General features: G+C 53.0%; 1 protein-coding gene and 1 long non-coding RNA gene across 5 annotated transcripts in view; one reads left to right on the top strand and one right to left on the bottom strand.

The window, feature by feature from the left end:
- Window positions 1-17903, top strand: part of ECE1 (endothelin converting enzyme 1) — a 124993-nt gene that overhangs the window by 64768 nt on the left and 42322 nt on the right. For 2 of the 3 annotated variants that reach the window (XM_070777321.1, XM_019982080.2), the window contains exons 3-4: window positions 5430-5571; window positions 11636-11848. In XM_070777321.1, coding sequence (XP_070633422.1) covers window positions 5430-5571; window positions 11636-11848 — 355 coding nt within the window. The remainder of the gene's footprint in view (window positions 1-5429; window positions 5572-11635; window positions 11849-17903) is intronic. The other variant, XM_070777330.1, reaches the window with a different exon arrangement.
- On the bottom strand, window positions 2660-6217 carry LOC139178724 (uncharacterized). Of its 2 annotated transcripts, XR_011563220.1 has the most exons (3): window positions 5981-6217; window positions 4875-5101; window positions 2660-2904 (listed from the first exon to the last, which is right to left on the bottom strand). It is a non-coding gene; the product is annotated as an uncharacterized lncRNA (long non-coding RNA). The 2 variants fall into 2 exon arrangements; XR_011563219.1 differs by lacking the exon at window positions 5981-6217 and having other exon boundaries at window positions 4875-5177.

A 17903-nucleotide genomic window follows, 5' to 3' on the forward strand; every position in this document is an offset into this window, starting at 1 on the left:
TCCCGGTATATACCATACCATTTCAGTGGCTCAAAGGGAAATAACTAAAGTTATACCTGCAGCTGGGGCTTCCCAGGTGGTAAAGAATCCTCCTTCCAGTAAGGAAACAGAGGAAACAGGTTCAGTCCCTGGGTGGGGAAGATCCCCTGGAGTAGGAAATGGCTACCCACTCCAGTATTCTTGCCCGGAAAATTCCATGGACAGAGGAGTCTGGAGGGCTGCAGTCCACGGGGTCGAAGAGTCAGACACAGCTGAGCATGCACACACCCCTGCAGCCTAACACGGGGTCACAGAGTCAGACACAGCTGAGCATGCACACGCGCCTGCAGCCTAAACTGGGGAGCAGAGGCCGTTGCTGCTGCTGCTTAGTCACGCCAGTCGTGTCCAGCTCTGTGCAACCCCATGGACTGTGGCTCACCAGGCTCCTCTGCAGGGAATCCTCAAGGCAGGAGTACTGAGTGGGTTGCCGTGCCCTCCTCCAGGGGATCTTCTCAACCCTCGAACCCAGGTCTGCTACCCTGCAGGCAGATTCTTTACCACTGAGCCACCAGGGAAGCTTCCCACAGAAGGCCACAACTATTTACCAAAACCTTTGAAGCTCATCCAGTTACCCCTAAAAAACCAAAATTTTTTTTTTCAAGAAAAAGGAAAGCCAAGATATTTAATTCTGAGTGGTGGTTTTCTCTAATCCCTCCCCCACACCGCTTTCCTTCATGCACAGAGCTGTCTTTTGTCGGCAATTGCAGAGACAGTCCCATTAAGTACTTTAAAAAGATCTCTCTGCTTTCCAGCACACTCTTTCAACTCCATCTGCCTGTTCGATCTTTTTACTCTTGACCTTAGAGTTGTTCTAGGATCTGAACTGGTCAGACCTGGCACCTCATTTGCTTCCTCATTTTAAAAATAGGTGACTGGGACTTCACTGGCGGCCCAGCAGTTAAGACTCCACAGTTCCAATGTAGGGATGCAGGGGGCACAGGTTCGACCCCTGCGTGGGGAACTAAGATCCCCTAGTCTGCATAAAATAGAAAAATGTAAAAATAGGTGACTGAGGTCCAGAGGCTGCCCAGGGACACACTCGCGATCTTGATAAAGCCAGGGTTGACCTTTGACTTCTCGCAGTCATGCCCTTTCTCCTGTGTCATTGACAGCTGGAAGGTGCATCTTCTAAATACTAGACTTGGATTCCTGTTGAGATGCAAGGAGTCCCCTGCCCCCCATCAGGTACCGATTCAAGCTGCTTTCAGCCATTGGAAGAGTCAGGCAGTGGGGCTGAGGGGCTGGTAGGGCTCCCGGAGGAAACGGAGAGGCCGGGAGGGCTTCACAGTTTCACTCTGGCCTGGTCCCAGTGGCCTTAGCCAGAAGCCCGCCATGTAGAAACTGTCCTGGAAGAAACTTCCCCAGCCTAACACAGGATATCACGCAGGGCCAGGCTGTCACGGTCTGTCTGTTCCGAGGGGCTGACTCGGAGGCAGGCGGCCCCGTCTCCCTGCCAGCCCTCCCTGGGGTGGTCTGGCCTCTGGGCTGCAGGGGGTGGGCTCCCTGCCAACCCTTTGGCCAGACTGACTCCTGTTGGCTGCTCCGCTCAGCTCAGGTCACTGGCGGACCAGGCAGTGTCTCAGGAAACAACTGCCTTCCGTGCGGACCCCCTGCTTCCTCCAAAAGCCAGGCTCCCCACCCCTTCTGCTGCTGGCTTGCCTCCTGGGCCCCAGGCGTGGTGTCCTGTCCTCGCCCGTAGAACCCGTTCTTGCTGGGAGCCTTGTGGAGCCAGGTGCTCACTTCTGTAACCAAATATTTATCCCTCAGCAGGGCTTTGTTCCCTTGGTTGTGGCAACCCTGGGAACTCCTGGGCTGGATGGCTCAACCGTTCCTCTCTCTCTCCACCTCTGTTTCCTGTTGGTCTTCCTCTCTACCTTTCTTTCCAGGCATCTTTCTGTTTCATGCTCTCTCTGCCTCCCAGGACCAGTCTCTAGGATGCTAAGCCGGCCAGCGAGTGGAGCATTTTCGGTGATTATCACCCCATCTTCCAGGATAAGCTCTGCTCCCTGGCTGATGCTGTGCCCAGTTACCTCTCCCGAGACCAAGTGAGCTGCCTGTCACTCACCCTCTGACCCTCCACATTGCTGGAGACCCCTCTCTCATGATCCACATGCCCCCATTTCCCAAAGGCGGGCTCTGAAGGAGGCAGGGCGGGGAAGGGACTCACTGAGCCAAAGAGCAGCTTGGAGGCCCAGCCCCGGCCACGGCACCCGGGAACTGGACAGCCTCTCCTGGAGTGGCCTCTTGACCCCGGTACAGTCTCCTGGTGACTTCTCTTGCTGTGGGAGACTGCATCTGGACTTCGGCCCTCAGAGGCAAGTCTTGTCCAGAAACCAAGAGGCCTCTCTGCCTGGTCATTCAAATCAAGCAAAGAACCATACAAAGGCTAAAAAACCCTGTCTTCAAATTTCACTTGCCCTTTCTCCCTGGAATTATGAATGTTTAATTTAATTTTGACTTAATTCTGTTTGCGTTTTGCAGTGAACACCATCTGTCTGTTTGATATTAAATAGTGAGTCTCGGCTCGACTCGCTGCTCCTGGTGGGCAGCGCGGCCACGGGGCTGATGCTGTGGGCTCGGGGGAGATGTGAGTTTTCTTATCACCCTCTCTGGCCCCCGCTTCCTGTGTTCCTTCTGGAGCTAATACCCACGCCTACCCTTGGGGGTGCTGGTAAGATGGAATAGCATCATCCGGCAACAGAATAGAGTTAACACGGGTAACCAGAAAGCCCTCAAACATTAGCTGCCGTGATCGCTGCTTTTGCCCTCCTTCCCTTTGTCCTCTTCCTTCTGTCTGTTTCTTCTCTCTCTTCCCTTTCACTTCCTCGGATCGCACCTTGCTCTGTCCACATAAGAGCGAGTTTCCTGCCAAATGTCAACATGAATCAGCCATAGGTATACATATACAACATTCTATAAAGCAGTTATCCTTCAATTAAAAAAATAGTTTTTTAAAAAAGAGTTTCCTGGACTCCTCTGGTGGCCCAGTGATTAAGACTCCACCTTCCCCAAACCGGGGGCGCAGGACCAATCTCTGGTCAGGGAGCTATTCCACATACTGTGCTTGCTGTGCAGCCGAAAAAAAAAAGACAGGGTTTCCAGCCCCAACAGCTGTGCTCCCTGGCTTCCCAGGGGTCTGGTGCCTCTTCAACCAAGGTTAGCCATGGCTTAGCTTTCCGCCCGTCTCCCCCTGAGCTGAGCTTTGGGGTCACTGAGAGGCCCAGTGGGGGAGACAGAAGGGGATATCAGTTCCATGGCACAGAAAGAGTGAGAACAAATGTCAGCATCCCCAGACAAGGCAGCGCCTGCTTCAAACCCCTGGGGACCCCTCTGGATCTCAGTGCCCCTGATGAACTGGGCGAGGGAATTGCTACCTCTGAGAAAGCGCTTCATAGACATTGAGGCTGTGAGCGTGTCAGCATTGTCCCAGGCTATGTCTGCACCAGGAGGGTGGTCAGAATCTTCACGTCTCACCGTTTTAAAAAGGTTTTTCAGGGGAGCTCCCTGGTGGCTCAGGTGGTAAAGAATCTTCCTGAAGTTCAAGAGACCCGGGTTCGATCCCTGGGTCAGGAAGATCCCCTGGAGAAGGAAATGGTAACCCACTCCAGTATCTTGCCTGGAGAATCCCATGGACAGAGGAGCCTAGCGGCCTATAGTCCATGGGGTCGTAAAGAGTCGGACACGACTGAGTGACTCACACTTCAGGGCTTTCAGGAGACCGCGCCCCTCCCTGTACCTGCTTTCGTGTCCCAGCCTCCTGGACCTCCATAGAATTCTCACCAAGCCTCAAGTTCCCTTTCTCGGTTTTAGAATCCATCATCTTTTTTTTTTCCCCCACAAAAGTTTTGTCTTCCTCTTTCACTAGTGCAGCAATCCCCAGTCATTTCCTGTTTAGAAAATAGCCAGTGATGACCATGAGGCCGCTCGATGCCCTTCGCTAAGGTGACTGGCCTCGGGGTCCCAGGCGTCGGTGTCAGACTCCCTGAAGACTGTGCCGTGGCCCCCAGGGGCAGCCGTCCTATCAGCAGTTGGGGCCACTCTCAGGTCGGAGGCTGGGTCTCCCCATCGTCCCTGGCAGGCTGTGGGCCTCCCTGCCTCCATGCTCATTCCCCTCCAGCCTTGCTTCTGCTTCCACCTTGGCTTTTCCAAAGGGTGAATCTAATCCCATCGCTCCAGCCCTGGGAAGAAGCCCCCACCCGTAACCCGGCTTATAGCACCCCTTAGCATCCAGGCCTTGCCCCCCTCCTTCTCCCTTTCCTTCCCCTTTCACCTGGCCAGCTGCTACTTATTCTTTTAAGACCCAGCCCAGGGGCCCCCACCTCCAGGAAGCCTTCCCTGACTGGACCCCTGCCTATCCCAGTCTGTTTCTGCATCTCTCTGTCTGCTGGGCAGTGAGAGCTGAAAGTGAGGTCTGGTCCTCTCTGTACTTCCAATGTGGCCCTGAGCGGGTGCTCGACTGTTAACACGTGGCCACAGTGTCACTGAACTGAACCCCACCGGCAGGGTTCCCTTCCTGTCCCGCGGCCCTGGCCTCGGCAGGAAGCACCTCGTGGAACAGAGGGGAGCCCCCAGCGGGCTTCGGGTGTGAAGGCTGGGCCCTGGGCTCTGAGCGCTGCAGGCTGGTGGGCCCCTCCTCAGCTTGGAAGGCCCTGTCACACCCTCCACTTCCTCTCATTGTACCTCTTTTCCTGTTTAGCTGACTGTGAGTTAGGCCGAGAACGTTTTCTCCTCCCTTTGAGGACCTGCTCGGATGGAGCTCTTTCCCCTTTGCATTCCCCACTGACATCTCCCGGGACTCAATGCTCTGACCCGTGGGTGGGCTCTGGGGTCCATACCTTTGGGCCCAGATCCAAGCTCGACCCATCTAGCCGTGTGAGCAGAGGCAAGGGGCTCACCCCTCCGGGTTGCGGGTTCCTCATTTGTAAAAAGAAGCTGAGAGCAGAGTCCTCGTGGGGCCGTGGCGGCCCCGGTGGCCCCGGCTGCCCGCGCCCCTGTCGGCGTGCTGCAGTGCAGGCTGGTGGTTGTGTCAGCCTCAGAGCCCAGCCGGATGCTCCTTGGATGCCTGCGAGTGCAAACATCCTGTTCTTTTTTGAACTCCTTACTGGAGGAACGGGAAAATCCGATCTCTCTTTTTTCCCCTTCTACCCGGATCGGGTGACACAGAAAACACGAGCGCGGCTGGGCTGGGCTGCTTGACTCCGAGCTGCTGAGCAGGGTGGCCGTTCCTCTCCTGGATTAGGACGGTTCCGTGGGAACCAGACCACCCCTGAGACGGGAGGGCGGCCCTGATGTCTCCCCGGGGCCAGGACCTGCTGCGGAGCCCCCTCCTCCTGGGCAGCGAGGCCCCTGGGCTCACGTCCTCCCCGTTCCGCCTGCCTCCTTCCCTGCAGGTGAACTTCCGAGGCCCCCGGAACGGCCAGAGATGCTGGGCCGCCAGGACCCCGGTGGAGAAGCGGCTGGTGGTGCTGGTGGTGCTCCTGGCGGCGGCATTGGTGGCCTGTTTGGCAGTACTGGGCATCCAATACCAGACAAGTAGGTGCCTCTGTCTGTGATGGGTCATGGGCTCCACTCACTGCTGCCCCGGGCTTTTGTCTGCTTGTCAGCGACTGGCCTCCGAGGCTCAGGAGGGAGCTGGGTCTGGGGGGGCTGGGGTGGCTGCCCCAGACTGAGGCCTGGGAGGTGGGGGGATGGGTGATGATAAAGTTTGGGGGTCAGGAGGAGGTGAGTTTGAATCCTGGCCTGGCAACTTGTTATCCGTGTGACTTTGGACAAGTCATTCAATCTCTCAGAGCTTGTGTGTTTTCTGCTTTACATGGAGAGACCGGTAGTCAGTTTGAATCTCTCCCACAACTAGCCCACGTTTCTCTGTCCAAACTTGTGTAGCAATATGATCAGACCCCACTTCGATCTCTGAGGATTCGAGATAACATCTGTCACATACCTGGTGCCTGGTAGAACTTCTCTGGCCTCTGTTCCGGGTTCTCTTACTGTTAGGATGCAGGCTGGTTAGACACACGGGCTGGCCCTGTCGCCCATCGACAGTTCCAACAGAACGGCAATAATGGCTTCCGTTTGCTGAATACTTTCCATGTACCGAATACCTTGCCTCTCCTTGGCAGATGCAATCTCGTTTCCTCCTCGCTGCCACTCTGTGAGGTGTGGTTGCTTCTGGCCCCGTTTTCTGCAAAGGAAACTGAGGCAGTGAGACTTAGCAGCTTGCCCAAGGTCACGTGTCTGGTGCGGGAGGGATTCAGCCATGGGCTGGCGGGCGCCTGAGCTCAGGCCCTGTCTTCTGTGTAATTGATGGTACACCCCAGTGTGTGTTACCACCCCCAGGAAAGCTGTTCTTCTCTGAGCCAGGGGACCTTTGCGTACCTCTGTCATCTCATTTCTCTGTCCTACCTTGTATAGTAATATGATCAGACCCCAGTTGGATCCCGCTGTTAGGGGTCTGAGGCTGGTTCTCTGTGTCTGGTTGAGTGTATGTAGCAACTGCCTCTCAAAGAATCAATGCTCCGTAAGCTCTTACGGACCTGGAAGGGGCAGATCCAAGCTAATAGGGATGAGAGTCCAGTTAATTCTGGGATCTCTCTCTGCTCTGTGCCCTTGTATCCAGCTCTCTGATGGCAAGAAGCACCTGGATGAGCAGTCTCTGGGGCTTCGCCAGGAGTTTAACCCCGTTGACTTGGTCACCTGGTGCTCAAACCATCAGAGAGATTGTGAACCTCCATAGGACCTGGGAACATCAACTCCAGCTTTCTCCGCTGTGAACTTGCTGGCCTGCATGACTGGCCACACTGCATTGGGGTGGGGAAGGGGTTTGGGGGCCTGAAAAGAGTGCAGGGCTTCATCTGAGTCATCCTCCCATCCCTCCTGGATCAAGCACTCATTCATTCACTCACTCATTCATTCACTCATTCATTCACTCACTCATTCATTCACTTATTCATTCATTCATTCACTCATTATTCATTCCACAAACATGGAACGAGTGCTTACTCTATGTCAGGCGCCTAGGTGGTACCTAAGAAATAATTGCTTAGTTATTTAACTGACTTTTTAATGGTTTGTAGACGTTTTACCAAATGTGCCTAGCCCAACAGGCGATTATTGCATATCTGATTGATTAATTAGTGATTTCTTTACCATGCATGCTCAGCATAATGCTTCCATGCCGTAGGATACTTTGCAAAGTGAATAAATAAATGATTGAAGGAACAAAGAGCAAGAAGGAAGACAAAGTGGGAAGAGCCTTTCTCTGCTGATCACCCTTGTCCTGCGGCTGCCATCTTGCTTCATCCTGAAGCAGGTTTAGCTCCGGGCAGTGCAGGCCCTCTCCAGCCTTGTCTGCCCAGCTCTTGGCCCTGTGCATGGAGCCGATGAGATTCTAACATGCACTGTTGCCCTGGGGTTGCCCCTAGAAGTCCCCAGGACGTTTCTCCATCAGAAACCAGAAGGGAGCTCCCAAGGCCTGGCTTCTACACACACACGTCTGTAGTTGCCAGGTGGGGCCCACAGGGAGGAATCCTGCTTCAGTCTATCCCATCTGTCTCAGGGCTCCAGACGGGTTTTCCCCAGCCTGGTTCTGGGTAAGGGGAACTCTTCCCCCTAGGGTGGAGCTGGGCTGGGGATACAGTGACCCTTGAGCCCTTTCATGTGTCTTTATCAGCTGCCTGAGCCTGGGAAAGCAGTGGCTGCCCCAGATGCTGGTGATTGGCATCATCCACATCTGGGCAGACATTGGGCAGGTCAACGCCAATTTTGGTGATTCTGTAAAGACGCACCTGTAAGTTATGTCTGAGCACTTAAATACATATTTATCCACCTTCCTGTTGCACCCTGCTTTCCAGAAACTTACAGTTGTTTTGCGAACAATGGCAGCAAAACAAACAACACATTTTCCAGAAAATATTCTGAAGTGTCTCCCTTAGTGTTGAGGCCAGGCACCATCCAGAGCCGCTAACCTTTAGCTAGATCTGGGACCTGCTCCCGCCTTCTCGATGGATCATGCACGACCTAAAGGGAAGAAATATTTCTGCATCTACAGGTGGTGACCAAAAGCTGGACAAAGCTCTCTTATTCATTCAGCTATTCATTAATTCAACAAACACTCCATGGATAGGTGCCAGGTGCCGAGTTTGCTGAGCAAAGGAAGTATAAATGCAAGTAAGATGCTGGCCCTGGGCTTTGCAGCTGGCACTATTGGTAGAGAACCCACCTGCCCATGCAGGAGATACGAGACTAGGGTTTGATCCCTGGGTCAGGAAGATCCCCTGGAGGAGGGCATGGCAACCCACCCCAGTGTTCTTGCCTGGAGCATCCCATGGACAGAGGAGCCTGGCAGGCTTCGGTCCATAGGGTCGGAAAGAGTGGACACAGCTGAAGTGACTTAGCATGCACACACGCATGCAAGATACTGGCCCTACCCTCAGGCTCACTGCCTAGTGGGGAAGGTAGACAGGGAGACGGCCATGACACAAAATAGAGTGTGCTCAGGCAGCAGGCCTCCAGACAGCCAAGGCGACCAGGGAAGGATGAGGTCTCCCCAAGGAGAGAGAGCCTGGGCTGAGTTTTGAAGGTGTTGACGTGGGATGAGAGGAACTAGAAATTATGAATTAATTAGTCAAATGTACATGAAGCACCTGCTAGGCCAAGGATTGTTGCTAAGGGATCTACAAGCCAATAATAGTTAAATAGCCAAGCAGTTATTGCCCAAGTATCACCTGGGCGCTTAAGTATTGCTGTGTGCATAGCAGAGTAGGTGCTTCAGTGAAGAACTGTCAGGTCTGACTGATTCCTGGCGACGGGTTTCTTATTTAAAACCAAGGCCCCATGTAATAACTACAGATAGCTCTCTGTCTCTCTCATGCACACACACACGCACAGATTCTGTGTCTTGCTCCCTCAGAATCGATCTCTTTACAGCTGGCCTCTGGGTTTTCCCACCAGCCAAGTATTTGTCAAGCTTGACTTCCTGCAGTTAGTTGTATAAAAACAATAGGTATTCTTTTCCTTTTCCAAATATGAAGTTATATCATAATAGTGAATAGGCTTTTTCAGATGACACAGAAATTCTTTTCCCCCACCCCCTCATAAAGATTCTGGTAAATTTCCTTGATTGAAAAGCAAGGCATGCAACCAAAAGCTCTCGTCTAGAGGCATTTAAAATTGTGCCATGTCCCCTACCAGTTCCTATCTCTATTTTCACTCAGTCGTGTCCGACTCTTTGCGACCCCCTGGACTACACTGTCCCGTGGAATTCTCCAGGCTAGAATACTGGAGTGGGTAGCCTTTCCCTTCTCCAGGGGATCTTCCCAACCCAGGGATCAAACCCAGGTCTCCCGCATCGCAGGCGGATTCTTTACCAGCTGAGCCACAAGGGAAGCCCATTTTCATGCCTAACAGTTCAATAATCTTTAATTGTTGTACAGTCATCTCAAAATAGGAAATTATTGGTTGGCCAAAAAGATCATTCCAGTTTTCTGTAACGTCCTCCAGAAAAACCTGAGCAACCTTTTTGACCAGCCCAATACCTGGAAATAGAATCGCCCTGATTTTTGTTCTGTTGTGCGACCCTTCTGAGCCCTTCGTCCACTCTCAGACCTTGGGTTTGTCATCAGATGTTAATTAGCACACAGGTTGCTAGCCCAGCCCCGGCCAGTGTTGTGTGTCCAGGTGAGATGATGAGCAGCCCTGCCAGCCCATGCACTCTCTTCTGCTCTCTGAGGGTTGATCTGGGAACCTCAGACCCTAGGACTCCAGGGAGCTGAGTCCCCTGCCCCCACTGCCCAGCCATAAGGTTATGTCCTCATCGTCAGGCAGCTGGTCCTCCTCGTCCTCATCTCCAGATGGAGAAACCCAGCTTCAGAGGGATGAGGTTGCCAGCACGAGGCCAGAGGCAGAGAGCTGGGCTTTGCACCCAGGTCTAGGAAGGAGCCCCCGGCACCTGCCCTGCCAGCCTCCTCCCTGCGCAGTGGGAACAGAAGGGCCGCAGCAGCCCCGGCTGGGGCTGGCCGAGCGACGGTGCAGGGATGTAGGAAGAACCCAGCTTCCGTGTTGCGGAAGCAGCACAGAGCGGGTTCAGTCCGGGCGCTCCCACCCCGCCGGGGGACACTCAGAGCCTCGCTGTCCTCATCTGCCCATGGGGGTCTCGCCCCCCTTATCGGGAGACCGTCCCCTCTGGTTGCCTGTGTGCTCGGGTCAACAGGCGGTGCGGATCCCCCGTCTCCTGCGGTCAGGTTGGTCTCACCACCTGGGGCCGGACCCTGCTCAGGCGGCTCCCGGCTTGCTTCCTCCGCTTGAGCCCGCTGACCGACCTCAGGGCCGGAGTCGGGCCCTGTCTGCCGGCCTCTGCCCCAGGCCCTACAGAATCAGCTCAAAGTGAAAAGCAAAGTCGCTCAGTCCTGTCCGACTCTGCGACCCCATGGACTGTAGCCCACCAGGCTCCTCTGTCCATGGGATTTTCCCAGACAAGAGTACTAGAGTGGGTTGCCATTCCCTTCTCCAGGGGATCTTCCCGACCCAGGGATTGAACCCGTGTCAGGGAAGCCCATAGAATCAGCTCAGAGGAAGCGGATTTCTTTGTTCGCTGTGCTTTGTGGGCACTTGCAGGATTTGGCAGCCCTCCGCCGGGGGGCCAGTCATCACGGAAAGAGCTCCCTTCCAGGCCCAAAGCAGAGAGAGGGTGGGACTCAAACCCCACGGGCCACTGAGCAGGGTGCTTAGTCTCCCTGTGGCTCTGTTTCCCAATATATAAAAGTGGCTTTAAGCAAAGTGATCTCTTAGGGTTGTTTCCTTTTTGCTTTTTTGAAAATTCAGTGAGATGATTCTCCTGCCTTATACCCAGTGGGAGTGATTTTTCATGGTGTCTTCTACTCCTCAGTCTTTCCTTCTCGCTGAGTCCTGGCACCATGCTGTCCGGGTCATGCGTTTGGTGTGGACTACGTATCCTCAGTAAGCGCGTGGACAATAAATAACAGACATTTCTACGTATCCTCAGTGAGCGCGTGGGTAATAAATAACGGACATTTCTCCTTCTGTAGTCTTGACTTTTCTTAGATAAATTTGCATCCCCCACGAAATTATTTAAAAAGACTATGCTTTTAAATCTCCCACCACACACACACACACACACACACACACACCCCACACACACACACACACACACACACACCACACACACACACCACACACATACACACCTACCTGCCCTCAGCAAAGAACCTGAACGATGCTCAGTAATTATTTTGTTGAATAAATGAATGCATGAATGAGTAAATGAATTTGTTGAGCATCAGGAAATAATTTTTTAAGATCAATGAATATTTATGGAAGGACTGATTAAAAGGAGCACCTTGGTTCTGGTTTTAAAGTCACAGGAAGGATTTTAGGCAACTCAACGGAAGTCTTATTTTACGAGCCAGGAGATCATAAATCCCCTGAAATCTTTGTCTCTGTCGTGTTCTAGTGATTGTCTCTGTTTGGTCAGGGCTGGGGTGGGGCCTGGCACCCCAGGGCCCTAGACCACCTGCACTGTATTTCCGTAGCCTCCTCTCTGCCTGCCCTTCATTGACCTCTTACCCTTGACCCCTGCCAGGAACGCCCTCGGTGTGCCTAAGTGAGGCCTGCATCTCGGTGACCAGCTCCATCTTGAGTTCCATGGACCCCACGGTGGACCCCTGCCAGGACTTCTTCACCTATGCCTGTGGTGGCTGGATCAAAGCCAACCCCGTGCCGGATGGCCACTCGCGCTGGGGGACCTTCAGCAACCTCTGGGAACACAACCAAGCCATCATCAAGCACCTCCTCGGTAGGCACCCGCCGGGGGCACTGGGGAATGGGCTGCAGAGGGGGGCTGCCCTCTGCACCCGCCAGGGTCGGCTGAAGGGCGAGGTTGGCGGGATGGGGAGGCGAAACGGTTGGGAGCAGATGAGGCTGGGTTAGAATGTCTGCCCCATCTCTGGGTGTGTGATCCTGAGTTGCTTATCGGTGAGCCTCACCTTCTCCATCTGTAAAGATGGGACTAGTAAGGCCCAAACTGCAGAGTTTCAAGAACTAGAGAGCAGCGGTGTGAAGCATTAGCGTGGCATGTACGGCACGTCATGGGTGCGTAAGAACCGTAGCTGTGGTCGTAGTTTATGGCTTCAAGCTGTGGCTTAGTTCTGGACTGGTTTTGACCGGGAGATTTGCAAGTTGGGAGCAGAAGGAATGAAGGCTGAGCATGCTGGGTCCAGATTTTAAGGTTGTGAGCCGATCCAGGTTCTGACCACGGTTTATCTGAGAGTCGTCCAAAGGCCGGAGTCCTCCTTGGCCTCGTGGTAGTCCGGCTTGCGTGTTAAGCCGTCTCACCCAAGTTCCTCGCGTTATACCTTGTTGGGCCGTTAGCACTTCCAGTTGACCTTGGTGTTGGTGGTTTTGTCCTCAGGTTAGGATCCCACGTCTGTCTGGTTTGAGGCTGTGTCCTTGGTCAGCGTCTGTTGAATTAGCATCTGCCCCTGAGGGTGCTCCTCTATATGTGGAAGCAAAACACACCGTGCTGTAACCTATAAAGGTCCCAACTTGAAGCCCTTTGGGACCAAGACCTTCACCATGACTGTCTCCTGCTGACCCCTGCCCCATCCTGGGACCCTCGATGCTGATAGGAGCTAGATCGTGAAAAGTCAGTCCATTAATTCATCAATGATAGAACTTAGATTCAAGAAATACTTATTAAATTAAAAAAAAATACTTTCTTAAAAAATAAAACCTTCTTAATACTCAAAAGTAGGTAAACTGAAGAAGACATCTAAAAGAGGGCTCAGTCATGTCTGATTCTTTGTGACCCAATGAACTATAGCCCACCAGGCTCTTCTGCCCATGGGATTCTCCCGGCAAGAATACTGGAGTGGGCTACCATTGCCTCCACCAAGGGGATCTTCCTGACCCAGGGATTGAACCCTCATCTCCTGCATTGGCAGGCAGATTCTTTACCACTGGTGACAACTGGGAAGCCTCTAAAAAGGGGTAGATCTTCTCAACAGGACAGAAACCTTCCTATGAGACAGGAAAAGATTGTAACTTGATGATTATGAATTTCAGGAGACTGTGTCTTTAAGATGAAAGTGGAAATTAGCAAACCAGATTAAGGAGACCTTTCCTTTCTTTCTCACCTCAGCCCCAGGGGGCGTGGCTACTACAGGGTGAAACTCACCCACCACTTCTCCTTGGTACCCAGAAGCTCCTGGGCACAAGGAGACCTCCTTGTCTCCCTGAGGATCAGAAAAGGTGGTGGGTGGAGGTGGGGCTGAGGGAACCCCATGTCAGGAATAACACAGCCCCCTGCATGCTTTATGCCACCTGATTGCCTTTACAAGGGGACCCAGCCTTTTATTTCAGAACTGAAGGCAAATATGTCTGTGGTGGCCAGACTGGAACTCAGGGACATCCTTTCCCCAGCATCTAAAGACAGCTGGAGACTGGGCAGGGATCACCAACCAAAGCAGGAGAACAGAGGACTTCCCTGATGGTCCAGTGGTTTAGATCCCACACTTCCACTGCAGGAGTAACAGGTTCCCAGGTTGGAAAATGAGGATCCCATATGCTGCACGGTGCAGCCCCAAAATAAATAAGTTGTATTTGGGGACTTGCGCGGCAGTTCAGTGGTTAAGAGTATGCGCTTCCAATGCAAGGGGCACAGGTTTGATCCCTGGTCTGGGGACTAGACTAAGATCCCACAATGCTGTATAGTGTGGTCAAAAAAATGAAAAACACGGCAGGAGAATAGTCTCGGTGGGATAACGACATGGGCTAGTGCCTCTGCGTCCTTCACCAGGACCTGGATTCAAGTCCTGGTTCTGCCACTTACTGTGTGATCTTGGGTCAGTGACATAACCTCTCTGGGCTTCTTGTCATCAGTACAGTGGGAACCACACCTCCTCCAGGTTGTGAAAATTAAATGGAAAAACATCTATAAGCACTTTCCTGGAGCCAGGCGTATTGTGGTGGCCCCTGGCTGTGCTGGTGGTACTCTTGTTATTCACACTTCGCCTTTGCCCAACACTTGCCAGTTCACAGAGCTCTTTTGTAGATAACCATTCCTTGTGAGCCTGCTCCCGTAGGAGCTAGGGAGCTGTTGCTCACCCCACTTGATAGATGAGGAACCGGAAGTCCAGAGAGCTCCCCAAAATGGGCTAGTAGGTGGCAGAAGTGCCACTGCCTGAATCCTGGCCACATGTCCCTTTCCTGTCCCGCGCTGCCTGCTCTGGGCACCAGCGATGGTACAGCTCCCTGTGCGTCTTTCTGGGGAGAACTTGCAGGAAGCACAAAGTGTTGAGGGTCTGAAGGAGAGGAGGACACGGACCGGTGCTTGCTGAGTGTCTGCTCCGTGCCGGGCTGTGAACCAGGCTCTCTATATCCACTGCCTTCTTAATCCTCACGGTTACCCTGGGACCTAGAAACTGCGGTCCCGTTTCTTGGACGACGAAACTGAGGGAAGCTAAGCTTGCCAGGGACACCCTGCTGGTCCAGGGGCTTCAGCCAAGGGGACCAGTTCACACCGAGAAGGGACTGTGGAGAAAGGCAGACGGGCCCTCTGCCTCCCCAGGCGGGCCCGGGGCTGGCTCTTGGGGAGGGCACCCCTGGATCCTGATCTGCTGCTTCTGGGAGGATCGTGGGTCTTATCGGGAAGACCTTGGGTCTCGGCCGAGACTCAGCCCATCCCCACACCCTGTCCCGCCCCCACAGCGGTGGCCTCCAGTCTTGACTCTGGCCTTCCATCCCTGCTGTCCCTGAGAGCGGGGAGCTGCACTGAGCTGGCGTGCAACAGCCAGGACCTTGTGTACAAGCCCCTGACCCCAGGTCAGGGCCCGGTGGGATCGGGAGCCCCAACAGGCTAGCCAATCACATGTGGCCTTGGACCAGTGACCTGCCTTTTCTACCCGCCTTCTCTCCTCTCTTCTATATCTGTAGAATATAGATATATTCTATATCTATATCTGTAGATATAGATATCTGTATCTATACAGATTTCACTATCTGTAAAGGGTGGATGATGATGTTGCCTGACACTCAAGGTTACTGTGGGTATCATCTCGCATGTGATGGGTTAGCATGCTTGGCCCAGAGCCTGGCACCCAGTAGGCGCTCAGCAGAACTGCCCTCCTCCTGGTGGGGATGGGTGAGTTCCAGGTCAGCCCCTCCCTACAGGCTGTGTGACTACAGAGGGCTGCCCCGCCTGCTCCAGCCCTTCACCTATGAAGTGGGAACCAACTCAGAGTACTGGCCGGGGTGTCCTAAGGATTCATGGGCTGGTCACAGAGAGAGTAATTATTGCTTGTTTTATTTCTTTTATTTCTTGGACTTGCCTGGTGGCTCAGACGGTGAAGCGTCTGCCTACAATGCGGGAGACCTGGGTTCGATCCCTGGGTCAGGAAGATCCCCTGGAGAAGGAAATGGCAACCCACTCCAGTACTCTTGCCTGGAAAATCCTGTGGACAGAGGAGCCTGGCGGGCTACAGTCCATGGGGTCGCAAAGAGTCAGACACGACTGAGTGACTTCACTTTTCACTTATTTCTTAAGAAAAAAAAAGTAATCGGAGTACAGTTGCTTTACAGTGTTGTGGTAGTTTCTGCTGCACAGTGAGGTGAGTCACTACACGTGCTCATGTATCCCCCTCCCACTCAGGTCACCACCGAGCGCTACGGCAGCGTTGCCTGTGCAATACGGTAGGCTCTCCTTAGTTATCTACTTTATATGTAGTATCAGTAATGTCTCTGTGTCAGTTCCAATCTCCCAGTTCATCCCATGCCTCCGCTTTCCCCACTGGCATCCGTCAGTTTGTTCTCTACATCTGTGACTCTCTATCTACTTTGTAAATGAGATTGTTTATACCAGCTTTTTCAGATTCTACACGGTTTTTCAGATTAATACACGGTGTTTGTTTTTCTCTTATAGAAGCCCTGATAGAGCCTCTTATCAGAAGGAGGTCTGAAAGTGTTAGTCATTTAGGCTTGTCCGACTCTTTGCAATCCCATAGCCAGACTCCTCTGTCCGTGGAATTCTCCAGGCAAGAATACTGGAGTGGGTAACCATTCCCTTCTCCAGGGGATCTTCCTGACTCAGGGATCGAACCCGGGCCTCCTGCATTGCAGGCAGATTCTTCATCATCTGAGCTGCCAGGGAAGCCCCAAGGAGGTGTGGGTGTGTCCATGACTATGCTGGGTTCTTTACTTGTATTATTTTCTTTAAGCTATGGCGTATATGCCCATGTTACAGATGTGATTCACAAATACAAAGGAAACAGGTCTCCTAGGAAACGGTGGAGCTGGGGCCTCAGACCCATCTTTCTCTACTGATTCTGCTGTGCACAGAGGTCATGGAGCAGCCCAGAAGTATGGTCTGCCCTGCCATCTCTTTTCCCTGACAGCTGCTTGATTTTGTTCTCCGGGCCAGGGGAGACCTGGCTGGGGCCCAATGAACAAGTAGCCGGGATCCCCTCACGTCATTATGACCGAGAACTTCCCCACGAGGTATATCCTGGCATCCCCTCCCCCTAGGCTCACTGTTGAAAAATCAGTCTAGAAACGGCCCCTCCCCTGTGGACCTTGATACCTGGGACTCTTGATACCGGGAAATTCCCGAAGGGGCAGGAAGCAGGTGAGCAGGTGAGTGAAATATGCAGGCGCGTGGTCCAGTGCATTCTTGGGCTCCAGGTCAGGCTGGTTTCAGCTCCCCCAAGACAATGGGGTCAGCCAGCAGGTCTCGGGAGGGGTTGGATACACAGGGGGCCTGGCTGGGCAGGCTGGCCTGGGTCGGGGCGGCTTCTCTGGGAGAGAATTCAGAGGCCAGTGAGGATTGTTATCAGCTGGTCGGGCAGGACAGCCGTTACCATCAGCTTGCCCCGTGACCTTGGGCGAGCCACTTCTTTCTGTGAACAGTGGGTTTGCTCTGGCCCCCTCTGAGGAAATCCAAGGACATCTTTAGCAGGTGGGTTGAGCTGGACCAAGTGCCACGTGGCATATCTTGGCAGTCTGCTGGCTAGAGGGGGGCGACCTCAGCCGCATGAGACCCAGGTGCCTCAGCCGGAAGACCCTCTGCCATCCATACACGCTGCCGGAGGGGGCTGCCCTCGTAGGCTTTGGGGAGACCGGAGGGTGTCCTCACTTCATCAGGGGAAAGATACGTTTGGACGCGTCACCCCTGAGGCCGGGCCCTCACCTTAGGCATTCTACCTTGTGCTTTTAGCACAGGCTATTCTGCCATCTGGATACCTTCCCCACCCCCTCCCAGTCCCGCAAGACTCTGTCAAACCTGCTTCTCCCGTTATGCCTTCTGTGGTTACCGAAGGGCCTCTCCAGGCTTGAGCTACAATTAAATTTTATGTACTTGTCAAGTTTACTGTATTTTATATTCTAAGATGAGTCATGCAAAAAAAATAATTGATGCCTACTTGTAACAATAAACTGTGGAAAATTCTGAAATAGATGGGAATACCAGACCACCTGACCTGCCTCTTGAGAAACCTATATGCAGGTCAGGAAGTAACAGTTAGAACCGGACATGGAACAACAGACTGGTTCTAAATAGGAAAAGGAGTACGTCAAGGCTGTATATTGTCACCCTGCTTATTTAACTTCTATGCAGAGTACATCATGAGAAACGCTGGGCTGGAAGAAGCACAAGCTGGAATCAAGATTGCCAGGAGAAATGTTAATAACCTCAGATATGCAGATGAAACCACCCTTATGGCAGAAAGTGAAGAGGAACTAAAAAGCCTCTTGATGAAAGTGAAAGAAGAGAGTGAAAAAGTTGGCTTAAAGCTCAACATTCAGAAAACGAAGATCATGGCATCTGGTCCCACCACTTCATGGGAAATAGATGGGGAAAC

Source organism: Bos indicus, chromosome 2, assembly GCF_029378745.1.
Source record: "Bos indicus isolate NIAB-ARS_2022 breed Sahiwal x Tharparkar chromosome 2, NIAB-ARS_B.indTharparkar_mat_pri_1.0, whole genome shotgun sequence".
Lineage (NCBI taxonomy): Eukaryota > Metazoa > Chordata > Mammalia > Artiodactyla > Bovidae > Bos > Bos indicus.